This window comes from Phlebotomus argentipes, unplaced genomic scaffold, assembly GCF_947086385.1.
Source record: "Phlebotomus argentipes unplaced genomic scaffold, Phlebotomus argentipes genome assembly contig_6, whole genome shotgun sequence".
NCBI classification, from domain to species: Eukaryota; Metazoa; Arthropoda; class Insecta; order Diptera; family Psychodidae; genus Phlebotomus; species Phlebotomus argentipes.
In genome coordinates this window covers 1,563,272-1,580,988 of record NW_026776145.1, presented here as the reverse complement: position 1 = coordinate 1,580,988, position 17,717 = coordinate 1,563,272, and the positions used below count along the sequence as shown (strand labels likewise).

Below are 17,717 nucleotides of genomic sequence, written 5' to 3'. Positions count from 1 at the left end.
GTGCCTTAATTCGTTACAGCGCGATATATACGTAATTTTACACCTCAACCGACTGCAGTCTCGCATCCCATGATCAGACAGTCGAGCCACCGGAGCGTGCTGTCGCGCGATTTGGTGGAAATGGATTTTACTGAATGAACAAACAAGAGAGTGGGCTAGGCGTTCAATGTCGGTGCCGTTTTATTTTAAAGACCTTTCATCCACATACGCCGCAGCATGTGCACGGCTTATACAGTAAAATCGACCGGAAGCCGGGGAACTAGTCCGTAGTGAAAGTGGCAATACCTCAGAGGCGTGTCTTTTTGCGCTGATGAATGAAAAAAAAATCATGCTAATTTCCTAAAATGTTTTATGTCTACAAATCAGAGCAATATTAGTGCTTGGGTAAAAAAAACCCTCTCACCGCTTCAAATGCAACACATATAAGTAATGGCTTTATTGAAAGTCGCAATTGAGAAATCATAATTCGTACGCGCTTCGTGGCTCAGCATAAAAAAGTGGCTTTTTAGAGCGTTGATTACTGCGGCAAGAGTTTATCGATGCTGTACAATTGGAAGATCTTCCCTGTGATCTTTTTAATGATCTTCGCCATGGCCATCTGGATGGCCGGACGCATTTCGCCGATAACAATCCTCCAGTTGTCGTTCATGAACTTATTCATCACTGCGCACAGGTCATTATCTCCGTCAAATGTCCAAGTTGCATCGCCGATTGTAAATTCCACAGAGAGATCCTCCACAACGAAATGCTCCTTCATGCCTTTCCCAGCGACTCTCTCGCAAAACAGTGATGCAGTCGCTTCAACATCAGCTGGAAAGATGATAAACACTCATCAGTTACGGAAATGACTTAAATTACCGCAATAACAATTGCCATTAATTCAATAAACTGTTGTAAAACACTTTTGATCATTGTTTTGCTTATCCAATTGCACATTTTGTTAGATTTCCACAATAAATCGTACGTTCTCTCGCATGGTGATACATTAATCAGTTTTTCGGACATTCTAGAATCGTTTATGAACAATAAAAGTTGCAAAAATTACTACACTTTTTCCACCAATTTAAACTATGACAAATTTGACACTAAAGTTTTCTTCTACTACTCACTGTAATTCCCATAGCTGACTCCTTTGCCTTGGAGTGGAAGCATGAGCATATGTCCATTGATGTTGTAATCGCCAGTCATGTAGAGCTCCGGGAACACAATTTTCAATTGAAAGAAGTTCTTCTTCAAGTCGATTTTCACGCTCTGCAAGTCAAAGTCAGACAGACCATGGATTTTGACATTTGTGTACGTGGAATTGAGATTGATCGGGCCTTGTTCCTGGGAGAAGGATACTTTGGGCAGACGCAGTGGATTGAAGGACGGCAGAGAGAGCTGAGGAATGCCCCGATTGAGTCTGGGCTTTAGCATGAGAATTGATCGTCGAACACACTCATTCAAATGGTCAGGATCGAGATTTCTATTGCATACGTGAATGTATTTTGCTGGGAAAGACGAATCCAATTAGTAACATGATTTATTGCACTTTGAAAATTCTCACTCACGTATCTCATTTTTATGCGCAGCTAGGCTTAATGTCTGCTGAACGGCCAGCATTATGAAAAATGAGCACTTCATGGTGAACAATTAGTCGGTGCGATAAGTATCGATTCACAAATTAAACTGACGAGCGATGTCAATTTGAGACACTCTTGTTTGATGCGCTTTTAAAGTAATTATGCTGAGTAGTTTTTTCCCCATTTGCGCCCGCGTTCGATTAACCCATATTATGGGTGTTTTTATTTTCATAGAATGTTTTGTTTGATTGCAAAATAATTATGAATGTCAATATCTTCGTTCCTTGCAATGTATTGATATTAATTATCACGATTTAATCTGTACGTAATATATTAATTTGAGTGGAATATGATTTGGCAGCAGTTCAAGATGACTCTCGGAAGTAATAGTTTTATTCAATTGCTCCTGATTCTCTCATGCTTTGATGAGAGTCTTTTCAAAGTGTTTCCTGGAAAGTGTCCTGAACCATATGCAAATACTTTTTATATGGATTCTCATGTATTCTATCGTCAGTGGTATATTCTTTCTCTGCTGCCAGAATTGGAATCTGGTGAGACGTTCTTCAGAGAACCCAACTGTTGGTTCATAAACCCAGAAAATGACTTCGTTCCAGGATGCAAATACCTATCGATGGTGTACAAGAAGAGTCTTTGCGCCAAATTTCTGTTCAAATTTTGCCTCAATTCGAGAGATCCAATTTCCGTCGCAAATATTTCGTACATTTTGGACAGAAATCTTTCAACTGGCGCACAGAATACGTATTATAATTGTCATTATGAGCTGATGTGGACAAAATGGTTTATATTTCTTGATATGCAGTCAAAATATGAGTTAACCAACGTGTTGAACACTTCCGAATTGGGACACATCATCTTCTGGGGCTGCAAGGATATCAATGAACTGACTCACAATGAAGGTGCTTTGATATTAACTCTTGATACCGTGAGTGATCCCAGTCTCGAAGTAGTGGACTTCATTGTACAGAAGCATCTTAATTTCACAGCAATTACTCTATCTGATATGGTGGTGACAGATTTGGTGAGAGATTACCGTCACAATACGAAGAGCGACTGCTCGGATGTTGTCACATGCAAAGATTCAAACGATTTAGAATGCAATCAATATTTCACCTCAGAGAAATACTATGATGTAAAAATTTCTGAGGATAAAAAACAGGAGATCGAAACAGCATCAATTTCTCGTGAAACGGCAAAGATTACTTTGCTGTGTCTTTTGACTTTTCTGCTTGCAATGATCATTTTGTACAAAATTGCAATTTCTGAGTGCTGGAAGAGACGAAGGACTAAAGTTACGCCTCAGAGGAATTGAACCAAATAATTACAATCAATTATTTTTATGTAAAATAATATCCACTCTTACTTCATAAGCTGTATTTACAATATTTTTCTCATATACAAAAAATCACCCTAACCCAATTGCTATGGGAACAACTGATCCCTCGTGTATCTGCTGAGAATTTTGTTGGACGTCTTCTTGAAGTGTCGCTCGAGCGCCTTCTCAATCAGCGGAATGATGTCTCTGCTCACAACTTCGAAGTTCTGATTAATAGTGTCATTAACAATGTCTCCCAGAGTCTTGTCACCACCGAAGAGGTTCTCCAAATACATCGAGCCTTTGCCCACCTTCACTTTGATTTGAAGTCGCTTCAGGATGATGTGGTCACTTCCGAGGATCTCTCTGGGCTCCAGAACCATCGTCACATCTGCTGTGCATCGCGCTGAAATTCACCTCAGGAAGTGATTATCAGGACAATGGAGGAGATGTCGCTAATTGCAAACTCACTGAAATTCCCTGTGAACTTTCCAGCACCCTTGATGGGCAACAGCAGAACGCGTCCGTCGATAGCATACCTTCCCTTTGTGTAAAGATGTGGAAGTTGAAGTTGCAGCTTGTAGTGCTGACCATATTCAACCACTCTGGAAATTGTTATGAAAGTGATTGAATAAATTTCCCGTGTGAACGGCAATTAGATATTTCCAACGCACTCAATCTTCTTTATGTGGTAATCGGATGCTCCGTAAGATTGAATGTCTTTGGCAGTGATCGTTAAGCCATTCGGTGTGTTGCTTCCGGCAACAAGGAGATCGCCCAGATCAATGGGCTCGAGGCGTGGAATATCCAGTTCCGGGATACCCACAGCCAACTTCGCACGCAGCTGCTCTATGCTCCTGATCATGCACTGCTCGAGCTCTGGGTCAGTCTGCTGGCAAATGTGAAGGTATTCAGCTGGAAAAGTGTTCACATACTCATTATTCTCCTGATTGTGAAAATGAGTGTCAAAGAGTGTCGAATATTTCTTTACTTACGAACATCCTCTGCTGCTACTGAAGCGTACAGACACATGAAAAGCCCGAGGCTGAATGCCCGCAACATGATTTTCTCTGGAATTTTTGGGGAAAAAGATCATTAAATGATTAAAAAATTCCACTAAAACTCTCAATGGCATTTTTTTTATACTGTATGATCAAGAGTTGTAAACACGAGGAAGTGTATCAAAAGTATACCTGTTAAATCTCGGAAGACGGTCATTTGATAAGCTAAGAAAAAGTGCTTGATTGTCAGTTTTTCCTGCTATTGTTTTCCGTGCGGAGGAAAAAATGTGAAACCAGCGAATACAAACATACTTTTTGATAGGATGTTGCTTGAGTGTTTGCACTATTATTGCAATAGCAATAATGCATTATTAGGGTGACATTTTTTGATTTTTTCTGTCCCTGTTAGTGTTGAGATTTTTACAAAACGAGATTGATGATGCCCAACATTTGCATTTAAGTCTAATTGTGTATACGTTCATGATTATGGTTTGAGCGTCCAGTTATATAGGTTTAGTGAATGCGTTCAGAAAATGTGTAATGAACTTGGTGGGAATATTGCTGTGGTCATGTGTGGATTTTCTGGTTCTACCCTTAATTGAGTGTGCAGAAAAAAATAGAACAGATCATGGTCACATCAAGTTATGCGAGATTGTGGCTCTGGTATGGTAAATTTTGAGCCAGTGGCAAACCGGAAAATGTCGCAAGAGAGCAAGAAAACACGAAATGATATGAACTTAAGTGCATTTTCCAGCCACGTTTTTTTCATCTTATTAACTAGACCTAGATACTATTTATAATTATGAGCATTCTCACTTCTAATAGCCAGAATGCATCCTATGCAACAAACTTCCAATTTATAGATTTTCCAGCATAATTAGCTTCGCATATCGTAATTTTTTTTTCACTTGCTTTGCTGACTCACAGTCAACGAAAGACGTTTGTGTATGTATAATTTGGGGAGATTTCGTGATTAGAAGGGGAATTTTCCACTGAAAAGTCATAATATTAATCAAATGGCTAATCAGACCAAAGTCACACGATTAAATATAGAGATGACCGAAGATTTTTTAGCAGCACCATTCATGCAAGAAAAATGAATTGTTTTGACGATCTTGGCAGATACTAATTAAATTTGTAACTTACACTTTTTATAATTAATGGGTGAAACAACACAAAATATCTGCGCGACAAAGTATAGTAAAATGTGTATTTGCTTTTCAATCACTCTGGCACTATCACAAGACTCTTCCACCGAAAATACTCCTAATGATTTTTCTCGCAGTACCTATCGACGATGACTGAGCGGCTAGAATCTCGGAACTGTTCTTTTATACCGGCAGGTAGGTTGTGATGGAAAACTTAAGTGGTTAATCACACAAACCTGCCTTTCATACAACACGTCTGTGTATTTACAATTCCCTGCTTTTTTTCTCTCTCTCGCTCTCTTGAGTACAGAAAAAAATGGAAAAGGGGAAGGTTGAAAAGGAAGTGCGAGCAAGAAAACTCAATTTCCATCTCGAAGGTACTCTGCATTTACTGTCGTTGCTTCTCATTCAGATAGTTTCAACGTAATCACAATTTGATGTTGGCGAAGGCGACAAATTCTCTCAATATCAATCAGAAAACATTTACATTGGACACAAGAACATCCGGATTTTGGCACAATTCAGGCGAAATTGGCAAAGTCGCGAATTCAGAGGTGTTAACAGGTTTCGACGAACCATTTACTGGATGTGTGTTTTCACATTTTTGTCATTTACTTTACGCCTAATACTTTTGCCTCCGGACTTGCAGTTTCTTTGACTGATTTTGCTCGCTTCAATCATCTAATAATTTCTCGCGTAAGCAGCAATTTAAAGTCTAATTATAAAGTGATACTTTCGGAGTAGAAATAATTATATGCTCAATTACATTGTTGTTGAGCAATTTTGTGAGATGCACTCTTATATTTTTCCTTAAACTGACAGAGATTGAGTGAAAATTTTGATCATGCTTTATTCTCCTAACTCTACTGCACTTCTCATAATTTTGTATTATTTCATCGAGAGATTTTAATCAACAATTGATTGTAATGGATATAAAATTGCAATGTGTGGGGAATTGCTTATTCAGAAGATGTGATTGTGGAAACGTAAATGGAAAACACGAGTGAAGAGAAAAGATTTCATACAATAATTTAAAGTAATTACTAATGAAAAATAATAAAATGGAATGAAATGCGATTAGGACTGTCTCGATTTCACACAATCCAGTACTCTAGTGGAACTCTCTCGAATAGTTTATCCATGAAATTGTGCAGAACTGTAGTGAGTTTGGCCCTCAGGGCAGGTTTCATCTCCTTCAGAAGCTCCTGACTATTTGAGTTGATGAAGAGATTGAGAGCCGCCTCTGTGAATGAATGCGATAACAATATTTGATGATTAGAAAAGTGTATTTGCATGCCATGATGTCAGAGAAATGTGATGTTTTTTTCTTAGAAGAACCTCACAAATGAATTCAATGTGACAAAAAGCGCCAAAGACAATGAAAGAATTTCAAAAGGTTTATCATTCGATGGATAAAAGTGGAAGAATTTAATTGTTCGCTGCTGTGGACCCGTTTGGTACACATAACAGGAGAATTTGGCAAAAAATGCAATTGGATTGAGGTCACATGGACAAACAAAAATATTTCAATCCGTAAAAAGCTCGCGTGTATATTTTATTGATCTATTTTAGTAAAACAGGAATTGATAAAAAAAAACTGACATATGTGCAATTGAACTTAAAAAGCCGAAAAAAGTAAAACTTTTTACTCCATGACTAGGAAGGCTTATATAGTTGTATCTATTTCGCTGACCTTAACTGTTAAACTGAGTTATTCATTTAAAATATTCCACTACAAAGTATGTAAAAAGATTACATGAATAGAGGGAAACGTGTTACACGATATAATCTTCATTTGTGAAAATATTTTCAACAATTTGACCTCTGGAAGATCTTTGAAACGGGTTTCGGGAGTATCCGAATCAAAATTCTCGTGAACAATTGAATAAAGTGTCTGTTTTGAGCTTTTCCTGCATTTTTTGAAATTGTTATCAGAAAATACGTCTGGCGTAATTAAAAAGTTATATTCAACTCACGTATAATGCTATTTCCATTGGCGATATTTTCGACGCCCATATTGATTTCCTTCACGCTGAAGTCCATTTTCACCTGCTCCACCGCCAGATAAGTCAGGTCATCAATAGTCTCTTGAGGTACAGCTTTGAAATACACTTTCGCTTTGACACCCTCTGTGCAAATGAAAGTAAACGGTTTAGAGGAAGCGAGCCAAAAACAATAGAGATGGTAAAACTTGCTCACCATATTGACCCCAATAGTCACCAGCTCCTGAGGCCTGTACCAAGATCAGCACTCCGGACGATCTGTACTGAGCCCGAACTTTGATCTTGGGTATCTCCAGTGTGAGCTGAAATTGCAAGGTGTCGACGTCGGATCTGGCGAGGAGAGAGAAATTCATTGATATTCTTTTCTACTTCTTTCATCTTCAATCTCGATCATTGACCGCTGCAAACGTGATTATCCCTCTGATTTCCATAACTGGTTGATGACTTAATAATATGTAACATTGTGGAGTGAAAACACATCGAATACATGACAATGAAGCCAACGAAGGCTCGGAAAAGTCATTTGGGCGGCTCAGAATGTGGCACACTCACCGAATATTGGTCACTGTTAAGTTGCTCACGCCGAAGGCTTCGATGTCTCGGAAAATGGCACGATAGCCCTTGAGTCAGAGTGATTTAAGAGAAACATTGTTAGCTTATGCAAATGAGTGCAAGTGCTGGGCATACCTCTGGTCCATTGCCGAGAACAATACTGATCTCATCCACGATAACTGGCTCCACCTGACAATTGAAGAGACTCTCTGCAGATCATGTTAATTATTCCAGCTATAGGAAAACTCTTGACCTTATCATCATGCCAAGACAACAAGCGATAACTACGCGTGGCTGTCGCGATGTAACAGCTGACGCGTCGCTTGAATGGGAATTTTTTCATGTTGCCTTTACAGTTAATTTTTATATATATTCAAATAACGAGAGATGTAGCACAACTCCAATGTGAAACAAAGTGTTTGGTTTTTGCGTTCTCGCCACTTTTCGCTCGCTCGCTCTCTTGACGGTCGCAATGCAAATGTGTGATTGAATTGAAACAATAAGAATTGATGTAAAATGCATTAGGCACTGACCTCTTCCAGTTCTAGCTCGGGAACTCCATCTCTCAAGTGTCTAGCGAATTTATTCGCCGATTCTCTCAGGCAGGAGTTTACATCCGGATCATCTCTAGTGCACTGCTGCAGGTAGTAAGCTGCAATTTTAACATCTCACAATTATCTGATTAGGATCAAGGTATTCCTGAGGAATCTCTTACGCTGCTCTGAGAGACAGAGAATGCACTGGGCAAGTAGAATTGCAGCTGATATGGAGTATTTCATAGTGATTAGCGTAAATTCTCTCAAAATTCACAAAAGAGCACTCAATACAGAAATTTCCCCAAACACAAATAAACTCTTTACCACTCACTTTGCACTCCGTGAGGCACTTTCTTCTTGGCGATGCGTCGTTATGAATGAACCTTCGCGGCTTTTTCACCTTGGATTTTATACAAAGCGCTCAGTGGCCGATGAAGAGATGTCATTCGCCAGAAGATCGGAAAACGATGTGTCTTTGTGTGATCTTCACCATGTCTCTGGGCAGGAGTTCAACGATTCCTCGAGATCTTTCGGTAGAATTACCCAGCGAAAAGGGTTTTGTTTATACCATTTGACCATGACACTCGTTCACGGTGCATCGAGCAGATAATGACATTATTTACCCATGCACTCAGTGCTACTTAATTACCTCAATTTTCAATTAATTGACGAGAAGAGTTTGTGACTCAGGCTTTTTGAGATACGAGAAAGTATGTCCACAGCAGCATCTGAAAGAATTTGATTTACTTTTCAATGTCACATATGGAAGATGACAATCATCTGGACATACCTTCGCAAGAAAACTCATTTATTCAAGCGCGGAGTAGTAAGATATATAATTGGCGCCAAATCAGTGGATTTAGCGAAGACACACACACCTTCCACAAATGATTGCGATCGATGAGTTCCACACGTGATGAGAATTTGTAACTTCAAATTTATGTAGTTATATTATGAAAATGTAACGATTTTCTGCAAGCATGATTTTTATACTTTCCAAATGGATCGCGAAGCGTCACTGATCGTATCGATCGAGGAAGGAAGGGCGCAATTAGCGTTCAATGGAATTGGGCGATGGAGTTTGAGTTCTTCCAGTGAAATTTAGCTAGAACGTCTCTATCATTTCCGATTTCGCAATGGTTTTCACACGATGAAGTGTGAATTCCACTTTTTGCCCAATTATTCCAAATTAATGAATCATTCCAATGGTGCAATGATGTATTTATAGCCGCTAGCAGTGCACTAAAAGTCCATAAATACATTAGCGAAGGGAAGTGTGTTTCTCCATTCATGAATTGCATTAGAAAACTTCTCGGCTAGTGTCTACCGGAGATTGTGCAAGGGCACCGGTAAGACAATGATCGAAAATGTATAGAATTAATCGAGTTAATTGCGTGCATTTTGATCCTAGCGTCGACGCACTTTCCAAATGGAATCATATGAGTCAAAAAACACCTTGAACTCAATCGATGGCATTTCCACTTAGATCTTATGCATACGAGAACATAGGTTATTGATCGTTGCGTGGGGTATTGCATAATAGACGAGGATAGGAAATTCTCTTGCAGCCATACATAAACTTGAGATACTCGACAGGTGGAAAATCCATTGCCGCCACGACTGCACAAAGTTACACTGGGAGATGCATAAATTACCAGTGATGTGAGCAGTGAAACACACTATTTATAGTTTATCAACCATATATTCATAAAAAAAATGTATTGTTCAATTCGCTCAATTAAGCCTAAGACAGATTTGTGCCTACTGGTGGAAATGGTACATTATAGGAAACTACTTAAAACATACATATGTAAAAACAAATTGTTGAAAATTACGTTGTTTTGAGAAGTATTCAAGATTCGCATTGAAATGGAAATTGCGCTTATTACGAGAGACATTCTTCAGACTGTCGCACCCATGGTGGCATGGAGGCACATCTCACTTTCAATCACGAAGGAACTGTTCTATGGGCACATGCTTAACCAGTTGGTTGGCAATGCGCATAAACTCGATCGAGAGCTTCTTCTGCAGTTGCGGCTGCATTGCCTTCACCACCTCGTGACCATTCTCACGGAGGAACAGGTTTGTGGCCTCAGCTGGAAAGATGAACAAGGGTTAGGATGAACACTTTAGAGGGGATATATTCACTTTCGGCCCACTTACTCAATATTCTGTTGTTGTTGAAGACTTTGGACACGCTCAGTCGCACCTTCTTGATGGTCAGTTCTAAGCCAAGTGTCTCAACGCGCATAAAAGTACCCTCCGGACGTGGTTCAGTTGAAACTGTTCCGCGGATATCGGCCACAACGCCATCTGAGAAAGTAAAAAAATGCAAAGTAAACAATTAGAGAAAATGAAATTAGATATAAGTAGGAGATTACAATGCGTAGCCTCACGAGCATGAGATTGTTACAAAGTTGTTGATTAAGTGGTTAATAAATAGGTTGATAAACCAATTGTAATATTTACTCAATTATGCCATATTCAGTGGCACGTACATAAACCATTCACGTAATTACATTGCTAACCGATATAATCTTCTCAACTCCTATACAATTTTGGTGGCATTTTCAAACGGTTTTATTATCTCAACAGCCAATGTGTGAATTATTAATCAATTGTACGATTCCAAGTTTACGTGGTGGCCTTAGATAGATTTATGGTGTGAATAAAAAATGTTGTCAAATTAAAATTCTATGGCTTTGATCTTCACAAGTGTGAGAAAGCATGTGCCAGGCCAAGAATGGGGAGCTTTCTTCTCTAGAAAGACACTCACCGAAAGCACCGGCAAAGTCTCCACTCCCACTGGCGGGAATAATGATGAGCACCCCGGAACTGAAGTATTTCGCCTTGATGACTAACTTGGGCAGCGCAATTCTCGCCTCGAACGGTTTATTGTTCTCGCTCAACCTGCGAAGAATTGCCAATTTGTCAGTGGGCTTCATTTTTTCGGTGACACAATTGCAAATTTACTTGATAGACTTAACGGTGAAGTTGCTGGCTCCGTAGACCTCCATGTTCTTGAGGTTCACTCGGTAACCCTGGGGTCCGCCGGTGAGCTGGAGGGCCAGGTTGTCCATGACGAAGGGCTCGACAGAGGGCATCTGCGGTGTAAAAATGAATTGTAAGGAAATGCTCATTCCGGAATTATCACAATTAATTGAGTGTTGAAGATTTCACCGGTGCGTTTTTGCGCATCACGTCATATTAATAACGATCTGTATATTGCAGTGTTATAGTGTTTACCAGTCAAGCAACAATAGTGATGGGAACGTGCTTTTCCCTCATATGCATACATTATATTTGAAGCTGGATACTCAATTCACGTGGAAATCTCAAAGACTAATTAATAGCTCTCTGAATCACATTGCTTTGCAAGAAATGATCCATTCGCGGAACTCGATAATATTGCATAACTATCATCAGAACTTTTATTATCTAATCACGCCGTTTCGGGTTTAGAGATCACATTCAATGCCACGGTCTTGGCAAAGATTAATTGTGCGACCTCGAGTGAAAACATTATCGTCAATTAGACTTAATATTCTTCTACTCATAATTCTTGTACTTATTTTTGGATAAAGAGACTTGTTATTGATAATTGCTGTTTTCCTTTCTTGCTGTGACCTTTTGACAACACTTATTTAGTGATATTTTATAAGATATAAATTGATTAGAGGCTTTTCATCACGGTGTAGCAAGTTTTACTTTGTATGTACTTCTTTGATGGTTTTCTGGTGTTGCAGAGTGGAAATGATACATGGAATAAAAAGCTTTACGTAATACACGTGGGAATGCTTTCGAAATAGAATTTTCCTAGGTACAAAAGAGATAAATTCTTTTAATTTTGTAGCAGGCATTAAGATTGTCTCATAAAATTGTTAATGCATTTCCTGGGAAATGTAATATTCTTTTCAAATGTGTAATTGATGTTGCACAAATATGAACATTGATAAGTATATCTTTCTGCTTTCCACTCAAATATTGTGTTCGTAAAAAAATGACATTAAAAAGAATATTATCCCTGAGCCATTTTGGCAACTATAAAGACGAAAGTCATCTTTTTTCAAGACTTTTTTATTTGCTTGTTATTGCTGCTCTTTTATGTATTAATAACTTCCAATTGTTTTCTTGCTGTAAAGAGAGTTTATGTGTGATGTTAATTTCGTTTTCATCATGGTTGCTGTATAATGTTCTTAAGTAGAAATGAGTAATCTTCACAAAAGAATTTCATTTTCAATTCTTTGTGTTCATTTATAAAGAAGGCAAATACCCAATTGAATAAGAGTCGTTTTTTTGCACAAGATCACAATGCAATTCTTAGCAAATCTTGGCGTCTTTAATATTCAATAATCATTTCTTCAGCAAGGCACAAACGATGGCTTCGTTATTGCATAAAAGTGCAAATGATGGTATGAGAGAAAAACAATAAGTTTTGCTTGTAAAAAAATTCCTCTTTTGCATTGTTTGACAATTCTTATGACGAATTTGGAGGTTTGGCCGAAGGTGCAGTGATAAAAGAAGCAGATCACTTTTTGGCTGTTGTGCGAACTGAATGCTAAAGATGAAATTATGACGATTCATGTGTAAAATAGATGAGTTTAGCATTGACACAAAAATTTTAGAGCTTTTTCTCTGAAATGTTTTCCAGTTTTTAATAGGCTTCGACATAAGGAACCTATCCGTGCTTTTCCATGATGATGAATCTCGTGGCGGATTTCGCAAGTGAAAATGCTCCTCACGCTCCTCACCCACTCACCTTGAACGTGTGAGTGTGACATTGACTTTTGTGTTATGATATATGGCGCGAGAGCCCAAGACTATTTTGATGTAATAATGCATATTGGGTTCAACTGGATGCTTTCTTGCACGAAATCATCCTTACGTAATCGTTGCATACTCTGGTATGATTCATCCGAACCATGGTCACGACGAGATTAACGAAATTTACATTTTTTTCTTCGCTTTTTCTCCAACTGTGACCTGACCGTCTTTAAGAAACCCGCTTTTTGTTCACTCTCTCCCTCTGCACTTTTGTCTCTTTCAATCACAGTAATTGGACATGATTGCATGTGGGCAAGGTGCAAAAGTATCTCAGATCAAGAACAATTGAAAAAAATTGCTCAATGGCTCTCTAAAAGTGTAATTACACGCCGTTATGCATTGCTGGAGAGTCAATAGAGTCACTCAGTCTTTTCACTCCTCATCCGCGTCTCTGTTTTTCCCCTCTAAGCCATATATGAAATGAACATAATGCCATCAAATACCACCCAGTGAATTGGAAATTACTTAATTTTTTCGTGCCTATTTTGTCAATAATGAATGTGTCTTCAGTTTGTCACTGTGTCCCACCCAATGGAAGAGAAAAGAGCCGCGACTGAAATCTTTGCACAACTCCTCAAAATTACCTCAATTTCTGGTATGCCGGTTGCCAAATAGGGCCGCAAATGGTGAAGTGCATCTCGCAGGCAGTCCAACAATTGAGGATCAGAGCGGCTACACTGTTTGATGTAAGGCGCTGAAAAACATGGTCGAATAGTGGGTCAAAAGTGGGTGAAGTGACATGGAAAGTGGCGATGGAGATGAAATAGTGTATGACTCGAGGATCAACGACCCTTTTCGACTCACTCAGTATTTCATCGATTGGTATGAGGAAAGGTGAGAGAAAAAGCCATAATTGCAGCTGAATTACGGGTGAGTGTATGAATGATTAAATTGATGATGCTGATTGCATAATAATTGTGTCAATTGGACACTTGACGGACAGTGCTCTATGGACTCTTGAATAAGAATTAATTGGATGCGCAATGGGATTTGGACTTGCCATCGTCTGGGCAAAAATTCCCTCATTTTGGACAAACAATGACTTGGTTAGATGATGTTTACACCAATATTTGTGCGATTTCTGGAAAGTTTTTCAGCTTTATAAAACTTTTTTTTCCTTACGATTCTCCGCTGTCTGAGCAAATGCTGCCAAGATGAAGATCGTCACATAGATGAACCTCCACATGTTTAAACTCATTCTGATTGCTTTGTACTTTAGTTGATGTGAATTTGAAGAGACAATATTATCACAGTATAATGAAGTACTATTATTCACTGTGACGCACTTATTGACGATTTTTTTTCTCTCACAAAGTGCTCTTCAGGTTAATATTAAAACAACCGTGAAGAACTATTTTCCTTGGTCGAAGGACGCCTTCTTTATACAACAGCACCGAAATTTTCACACAAAGTGTCGCTGAATGCACTTGATTTCGCGAGCGGGGCGCTGTCGGTGTTCTCTGCTTGGAATCGTGCCTAGCTCTGATGAGACTCGGTGGAGCAATTGTAAGTCTAGAGCCGCCAGGGCAGCCCCCACCTGGACTCCACCAGCACTTGAGCCTCCACACTCCGCGCTTCCCTGCGGCAGCAAAAAACCAGTAAAATTTCTGTAAACTTGACTGTCGAATGCTACCCATTGACTTGCAATGGTCACCGCATTCGCCAACATAGAGTTCACAAATCAGCAAACAAGGAATATGAGCTATTTGGGTTTCTGAGCAACGTGATTCAAGCGGAAGCCGGGTGAGGCAAGATAAATTCGACATTCATCGAGTTTTTCAAGTGGAATTGGGTTAATTGTGAATATTTGCTTGGAAAGCTTTGGAGTTTTTTGTTTTCTCTGGAATCCTTAAACTAGGATTGGTAACTAGAAAACCGAGGAGGTAATTCGAAACGTTTCCGCCAAGAAATCTTTCTTGATCATCTAACTTGAGTTACTTCAACCGAGAAACTCAGTTCCACTTTTCACTCAGAGACTAAATCTGTGATTCCTTTTGCATAACTGGTTGCAGAAAAAACTAGTAATTTTTGCTCAATAGTTTCATTGCAATCCATCTAATTCTAATGCATACGACTTTCAACTAAATAAACTCCACATTGCTTTTAATTGGCGCGCATGGACAGTGGTTTTTTTGGTCCTCCGTCTCGCGGTGATCCTCGAGGGCGGAAGTGCCAGCCCACATTGATGGCATTTTATCGCGTTTCCTTCTAGGCGCATGTAAGGCAAAAATTGCCCACCATCCGCATTGGAGACTTTTACTTTCAAATGGCAATCTCCGCGCGAAGAGTGCAATGATCGTGTCACTTGTTACCGGTATATCGCACTTGAGGAGACGGAGATGGTCAGAGAATAACGAAAAAGATAAATACTGACGCCTTGGAGTACAATCTTCACTTTCTCTATCGCTTCGCACAATTAGTTAAACAATGGAGCAAAAATCTGTTTTTTTTCTCCTCTCCCAGTGATTGTATAAAAGGAAAAGATGCCACCGGTTGAGGAAAAATTGGCGGCATATTCGAGCTTCTTTTGTTCAAAAGTCCAATTAAAATTCTTACCGAGTTCAGGGCCATATTGTGTACTTTGGCGCCAATTTCACACTCCGGGGGAATTCTGGATATTAAAATTGGCGGTGAAAAATAATTCAAACAATGGCCAGGAAAAATAGAAAATGTGCAAAAAACACTTTCCTGGCGAGCGCGACTGGAGTGTCTTCTGTATTGCCACTCAAGCCTCGACAGTAAGTGACTTGAGAAATTAAATTGCTCAAGTGTTAATCAATCAAGGATATGTTTCTACACAGCTATAACGTGTTAAAAGGTATCATTGTAACAATCTCAATATGCACCTCTATAAGTTCAAGTCTGCCACTTCTTCTGTTGCTTCTCTTTTTTATGTAACATTTGCTCAATTGCAAGCGACCTACAAGTTTGCCGTCATATGCATGCGGACCGCCGAGACGAAAAGAGATCACATCATGTCCAATCGTCAATGGTATAGTGGCGTGTGGAGTACTTGAGAAAACGAGATGAGACAAATATTTTGCAATCTGTGAACATTTTGTATATGTGGAACTCAAATAAACTGCACAGAGACCAACATCTCAAGGTAAGACAGCCTGATTTCACTTGATTGAGGTATAATGCTATTGCTTTCAATTTTAATGCACCAATCTTGCAAGTGTGCCCTGATTTCCTTATCTCGCAGTGCGGGTTCGTCGCTTAATCTTGTTCAAGTCTTTCGTTTTAAACGCCACTTCAGCATTCACTGCTGTGTCGCATTTGAGAAATTTCAAACACTTTATGGCTGTAAATTGATACCTTCCGTGTGGGAATGTGATTTCTGTGAAATACTTTTATATAAAAAAATTATTTTCTTCCCACAATTATCGCCATTCAATCGTTGAATTGCTTGAATTTACTCTTCGCGATCAAGTACTTCCATCTGTGGTTATGGTTCTCCATTCTGCCCACATTTAGGCGAATTTTTTTCGCAAAGAATCATTCAATTAAGTTGCAAAATACTCATGCAATAGCATGTGTTATAACAAATTTCTATGCCGTGTTGCTGATGGAGTGATAAAGTATAAATGTGCATTTTCTGAAGCGTTAAAAATGCACATGACTTTCATTCCGAAGCGCCAGAAAATATGATGGATGGGTGACATAATTAATGGGAAATGCACTTCAAAACCCCCAACACGAGTTCATATATTTTTATCTAATGAACCCCCCCGATGAATTTGTTGCAACGCGCTTTTCTTCGGCGAAATTTCATGAAAACTGATAAGGATGTAATAAAAGGTGGGTGTGAAAAATTGTACAGATGCTCAGATAAAGTGAAAGTGCCTTATATCATCTTTGTTTTCATTCGTGACCGCTTATTGAAATTGTCCACAGAAATTCATTGAGTTTTTTTTCGGTACAATGTACACGACATTACCTCATGAGGCGCAAGAAATTCTTGGCACATTCACTTTTCAACTGTATTTTCGGCCATCAAATGTAGAGAAAAATGTCAGAAAGTGTTGCTGCGCTATTGTTGAGCTTTTTTACTGTACGGAGCTTTTGAATATCTCCCCCTCGAGAGCCCGCCGCCGAAGCATGATCACCGCAATCTTGAAGGTGTTTCGACGGCCCCACGAGCGATCGTATTTTTTAAAGCCTCGAACTCACCTCTTTTACCCAGAGTCTTTAGTCGAGAGAGATATGCGATCGGTGACGGTAACGATTCTGTGCATATTTTTTTGTCAGAGTGAAAAGTCTACAAAAGTGGTGGGCAATTTGTAAATAATAGTCGGGAACACGAGACTGTAAAAGTGCTGCAAATAATTGTGAATTGTCTTGTGAGCTTTAGTGGTTTTCTGTTTAACTTTCTTGTGTGGACGTTAATACCATAATTAGGTATAGTTTTACATAATTTAATTTAACATGACAACAATTACTCAACAACATACTAGTTCTGTGTAATCAATAGATCTTGACCGAGACATCAAGCGCAGTGTAGCAACTGCAATAAAATTGAACCTATGATGTTAAAATGATTTTTTACAATGTGTTTTGACTGTTTTCGCGTGATTTGGGTAAAGAAAATTATGTATTTTCATCAGTGAATAGCATTTGAAAGATTGTCAAGCTACTATTGGAAGAAGTTGAATAAATAAATCCACTTCCACTCAAGGTGTTTCTCACTCGGATGCTTATTTCCTAAGTGGAACGCCAGAACTTGCGTCAATCGTTTAATGCTGCTGCTGTTCAGGC

General features: G+C 39.0%; 4 protein-coding genes across 4 annotated transcripts; all 4 read right to left on the bottom strand.

The window, feature by feature from the left end:
• Positions 1-517: 517 nt before the first annotated feature.
• Positions 518-1,602, bottom strand: LOC132257288 (uncharacterized). The gene is made up of 3 exons (XM_059754140.1): positions 1,551-1,602; positions 1,110-1,490; positions 518-810 (listed from the first exon to the last, which is right to left on the bottom strand). Exons 1-3 carry the CDS (start codon positions 1,600-1,602, stop codon positions 518-520), a joined length of 726 nt encoding a protein of 241 aa, XP_059610123.1.
• A 1,337-nt stretch (positions 1,603-2,939) lies between these two features.
• Positions 2,940-5,229, bottom strand: LOC132256661 (protein takeout). Its single transcript, XM_059753154.1, has 5 exons — positions 5,043-5,229; positions 3,891-3,965; positions 3,570-3,810; positions 3,367-3,500; positions 2,940-3,301 (listed from the first exon to the last, which is right to left on the bottom strand). The coding sequence occupies exons 2-5, from the start codon at positions 3,955-3,957 to the stop codon at positions 3,003-3,005; spliced, it is 741 nt and encodes a 246-aa protein (XP_059609137.1). The 5' UTR covers positions 3,958-3,965; positions 5,043-5,229; the 3' UTR covers positions 2,940-3,002.
• Positions 5,230-6,038: 809 nt separating this feature from the next.
• On the bottom strand, positions 6,039-8,457 carry LOC132256670 (uncharacterized). Its single transcript, XM_059753166.1, has 7 exons — positions 8,315-8,457; positions 8,133-8,251; positions 7,735-7,788; positions 7,600-7,667; positions 7,244-7,377; positions 7,021-7,173; positions 6,039-6,287 (listed from the first exon to the last, which is right to left on the bottom strand). Exons 1-7 carry the CDS (start codon positions 8,376-8,378, stop codon positions 6,139-6,141), a joined length of 741 nt encoding a protein of 246 aa, XP_059609149.1. The 5' UTR covers positions 8,379-8,457; the 3' UTR covers positions 6,039-6,138.
• Positions 8,458-9,817: 1,360 nt separating this feature from the next.
• On the bottom strand, positions 9,818-14,439 carry LOC132256648 (uncharacterized). The gene is made up of 6 exons (XM_059753144.1): positions 14,082-14,439; positions 13,544-13,653; positions 11,109-11,239; positions 10,912-11,045; positions 10,299-10,448; positions 9,818-10,231 (listed from the first exon to the last, which is right to left on the bottom strand). Exons 1-6 carry the CDS (start codon positions 14,155-14,157, stop codon positions 10,080-10,082), a joined length of 753 nt encoding a protein of 250 aa, XP_059609127.1. The 5' UTR covers positions 14,158-14,439; the 3' UTR covers positions 9,818-10,079.
• Between the last annotated feature and the right edge of the window lie 3,278 nt (positions 14,440-17,717).

What these genes read in the sequence shown, in the direction of transcription:
- LOC132257288 (XM_059754140.1), bottom strand. Translation starts at nt 1,602, where the DNA reads ATGCTGGCCGTTCAGCAGACATTAAGCCTAGCTGCGCATAAAAATGAG. An exon ending in TGCGCATAAAAATGAGATAC is followed by an intron (nt 1,491 to 1,550) that starts GTGAGTGAGAAT and finishes CGTCTTTCCCAG; the next exon opens with CAAAATACATTCACGTATGC. An exon ending in AGTCAGCTATGGGAATTACA is followed by an intron (nt 811 to 1,109) that starts GTGAGTAGTAGA and finishes TCATCTTTCCAG; the next exon opens with CTGATGTTGAAGCGACTGCA.
- LOC132256661 (XM_059753154.1), bottom strand. Translation starts at nt 3,957, where the DNA reads ATGTTGCGGGCATTCAGCCTCGGGCTTTTCATGTGTCTGTACGCTTCA. An exon ending in TACCACATAAAGAAGATTGA is followed by an intron (nt 3,501 to 3,569) that starts GTGCGTTGGAAA and finishes AACAATTTCCAG; the next exon opens with AGTGGTTGAATATGGTCAGC. An exon ending in AAAGTTCACAGGGAATTTCA is followed by an intron (nt 3,302 to 3,366) that starts GTGAGTTTGCAA and finishes GGTGAATTTCAG; the next exon opens with CGCGATGCACAGCAGATGTG.
- LOC132256670 (XM_059753166.1), bottom strand. Translation starts at nt 8,378, where the DNA reads ATGAAATACTCCATATCAGCTGCAATTCTACTTGCCCAGTGCATTCTC. An exon ending in TTAACAGTGACCAATATTCG is followed by an intron (nt 7,378 to 7,599) that starts GTGAGTGTGCCA and finishes TCTCCTCGCCAG; the next exon opens with ATCCGACGTCGACACCTTGC. An exon ending in CAATGGAAATAGCATTATAC is followed by an intron (nt 6,288 to 7,020) that starts GTGAGTTGAATA and finishes ATTCATTCACAG; the next exon opens with AGGCGGCTCTCAATCTCTTC.
- LOC132256648 (XM_059753144.1), bottom strand. Translation starts at nt 14,157, where the DNA reads ATGAGTTTAAACATGTGGAGGTTCATCTATGTGACGATCTTCATCTTG. An exon ending in CCGGCATACCAGAAATTGAG is followed by an intron (nt 11,240 to 13,543) that starts GTAATTTTGAGG and finishes TTTACACCGCAG; the next exon opens with ATGCCCTCTGTCGAGCCCTT. An exon ending in CAACAACAACAGAATATTGA is followed by an intron (nt 10,232 to 10,298) that starts GTAAGTGGGCCG and finishes TCATCTTTCCAG; the next exon opens with CTGAGGCCACAAACCTGTTC.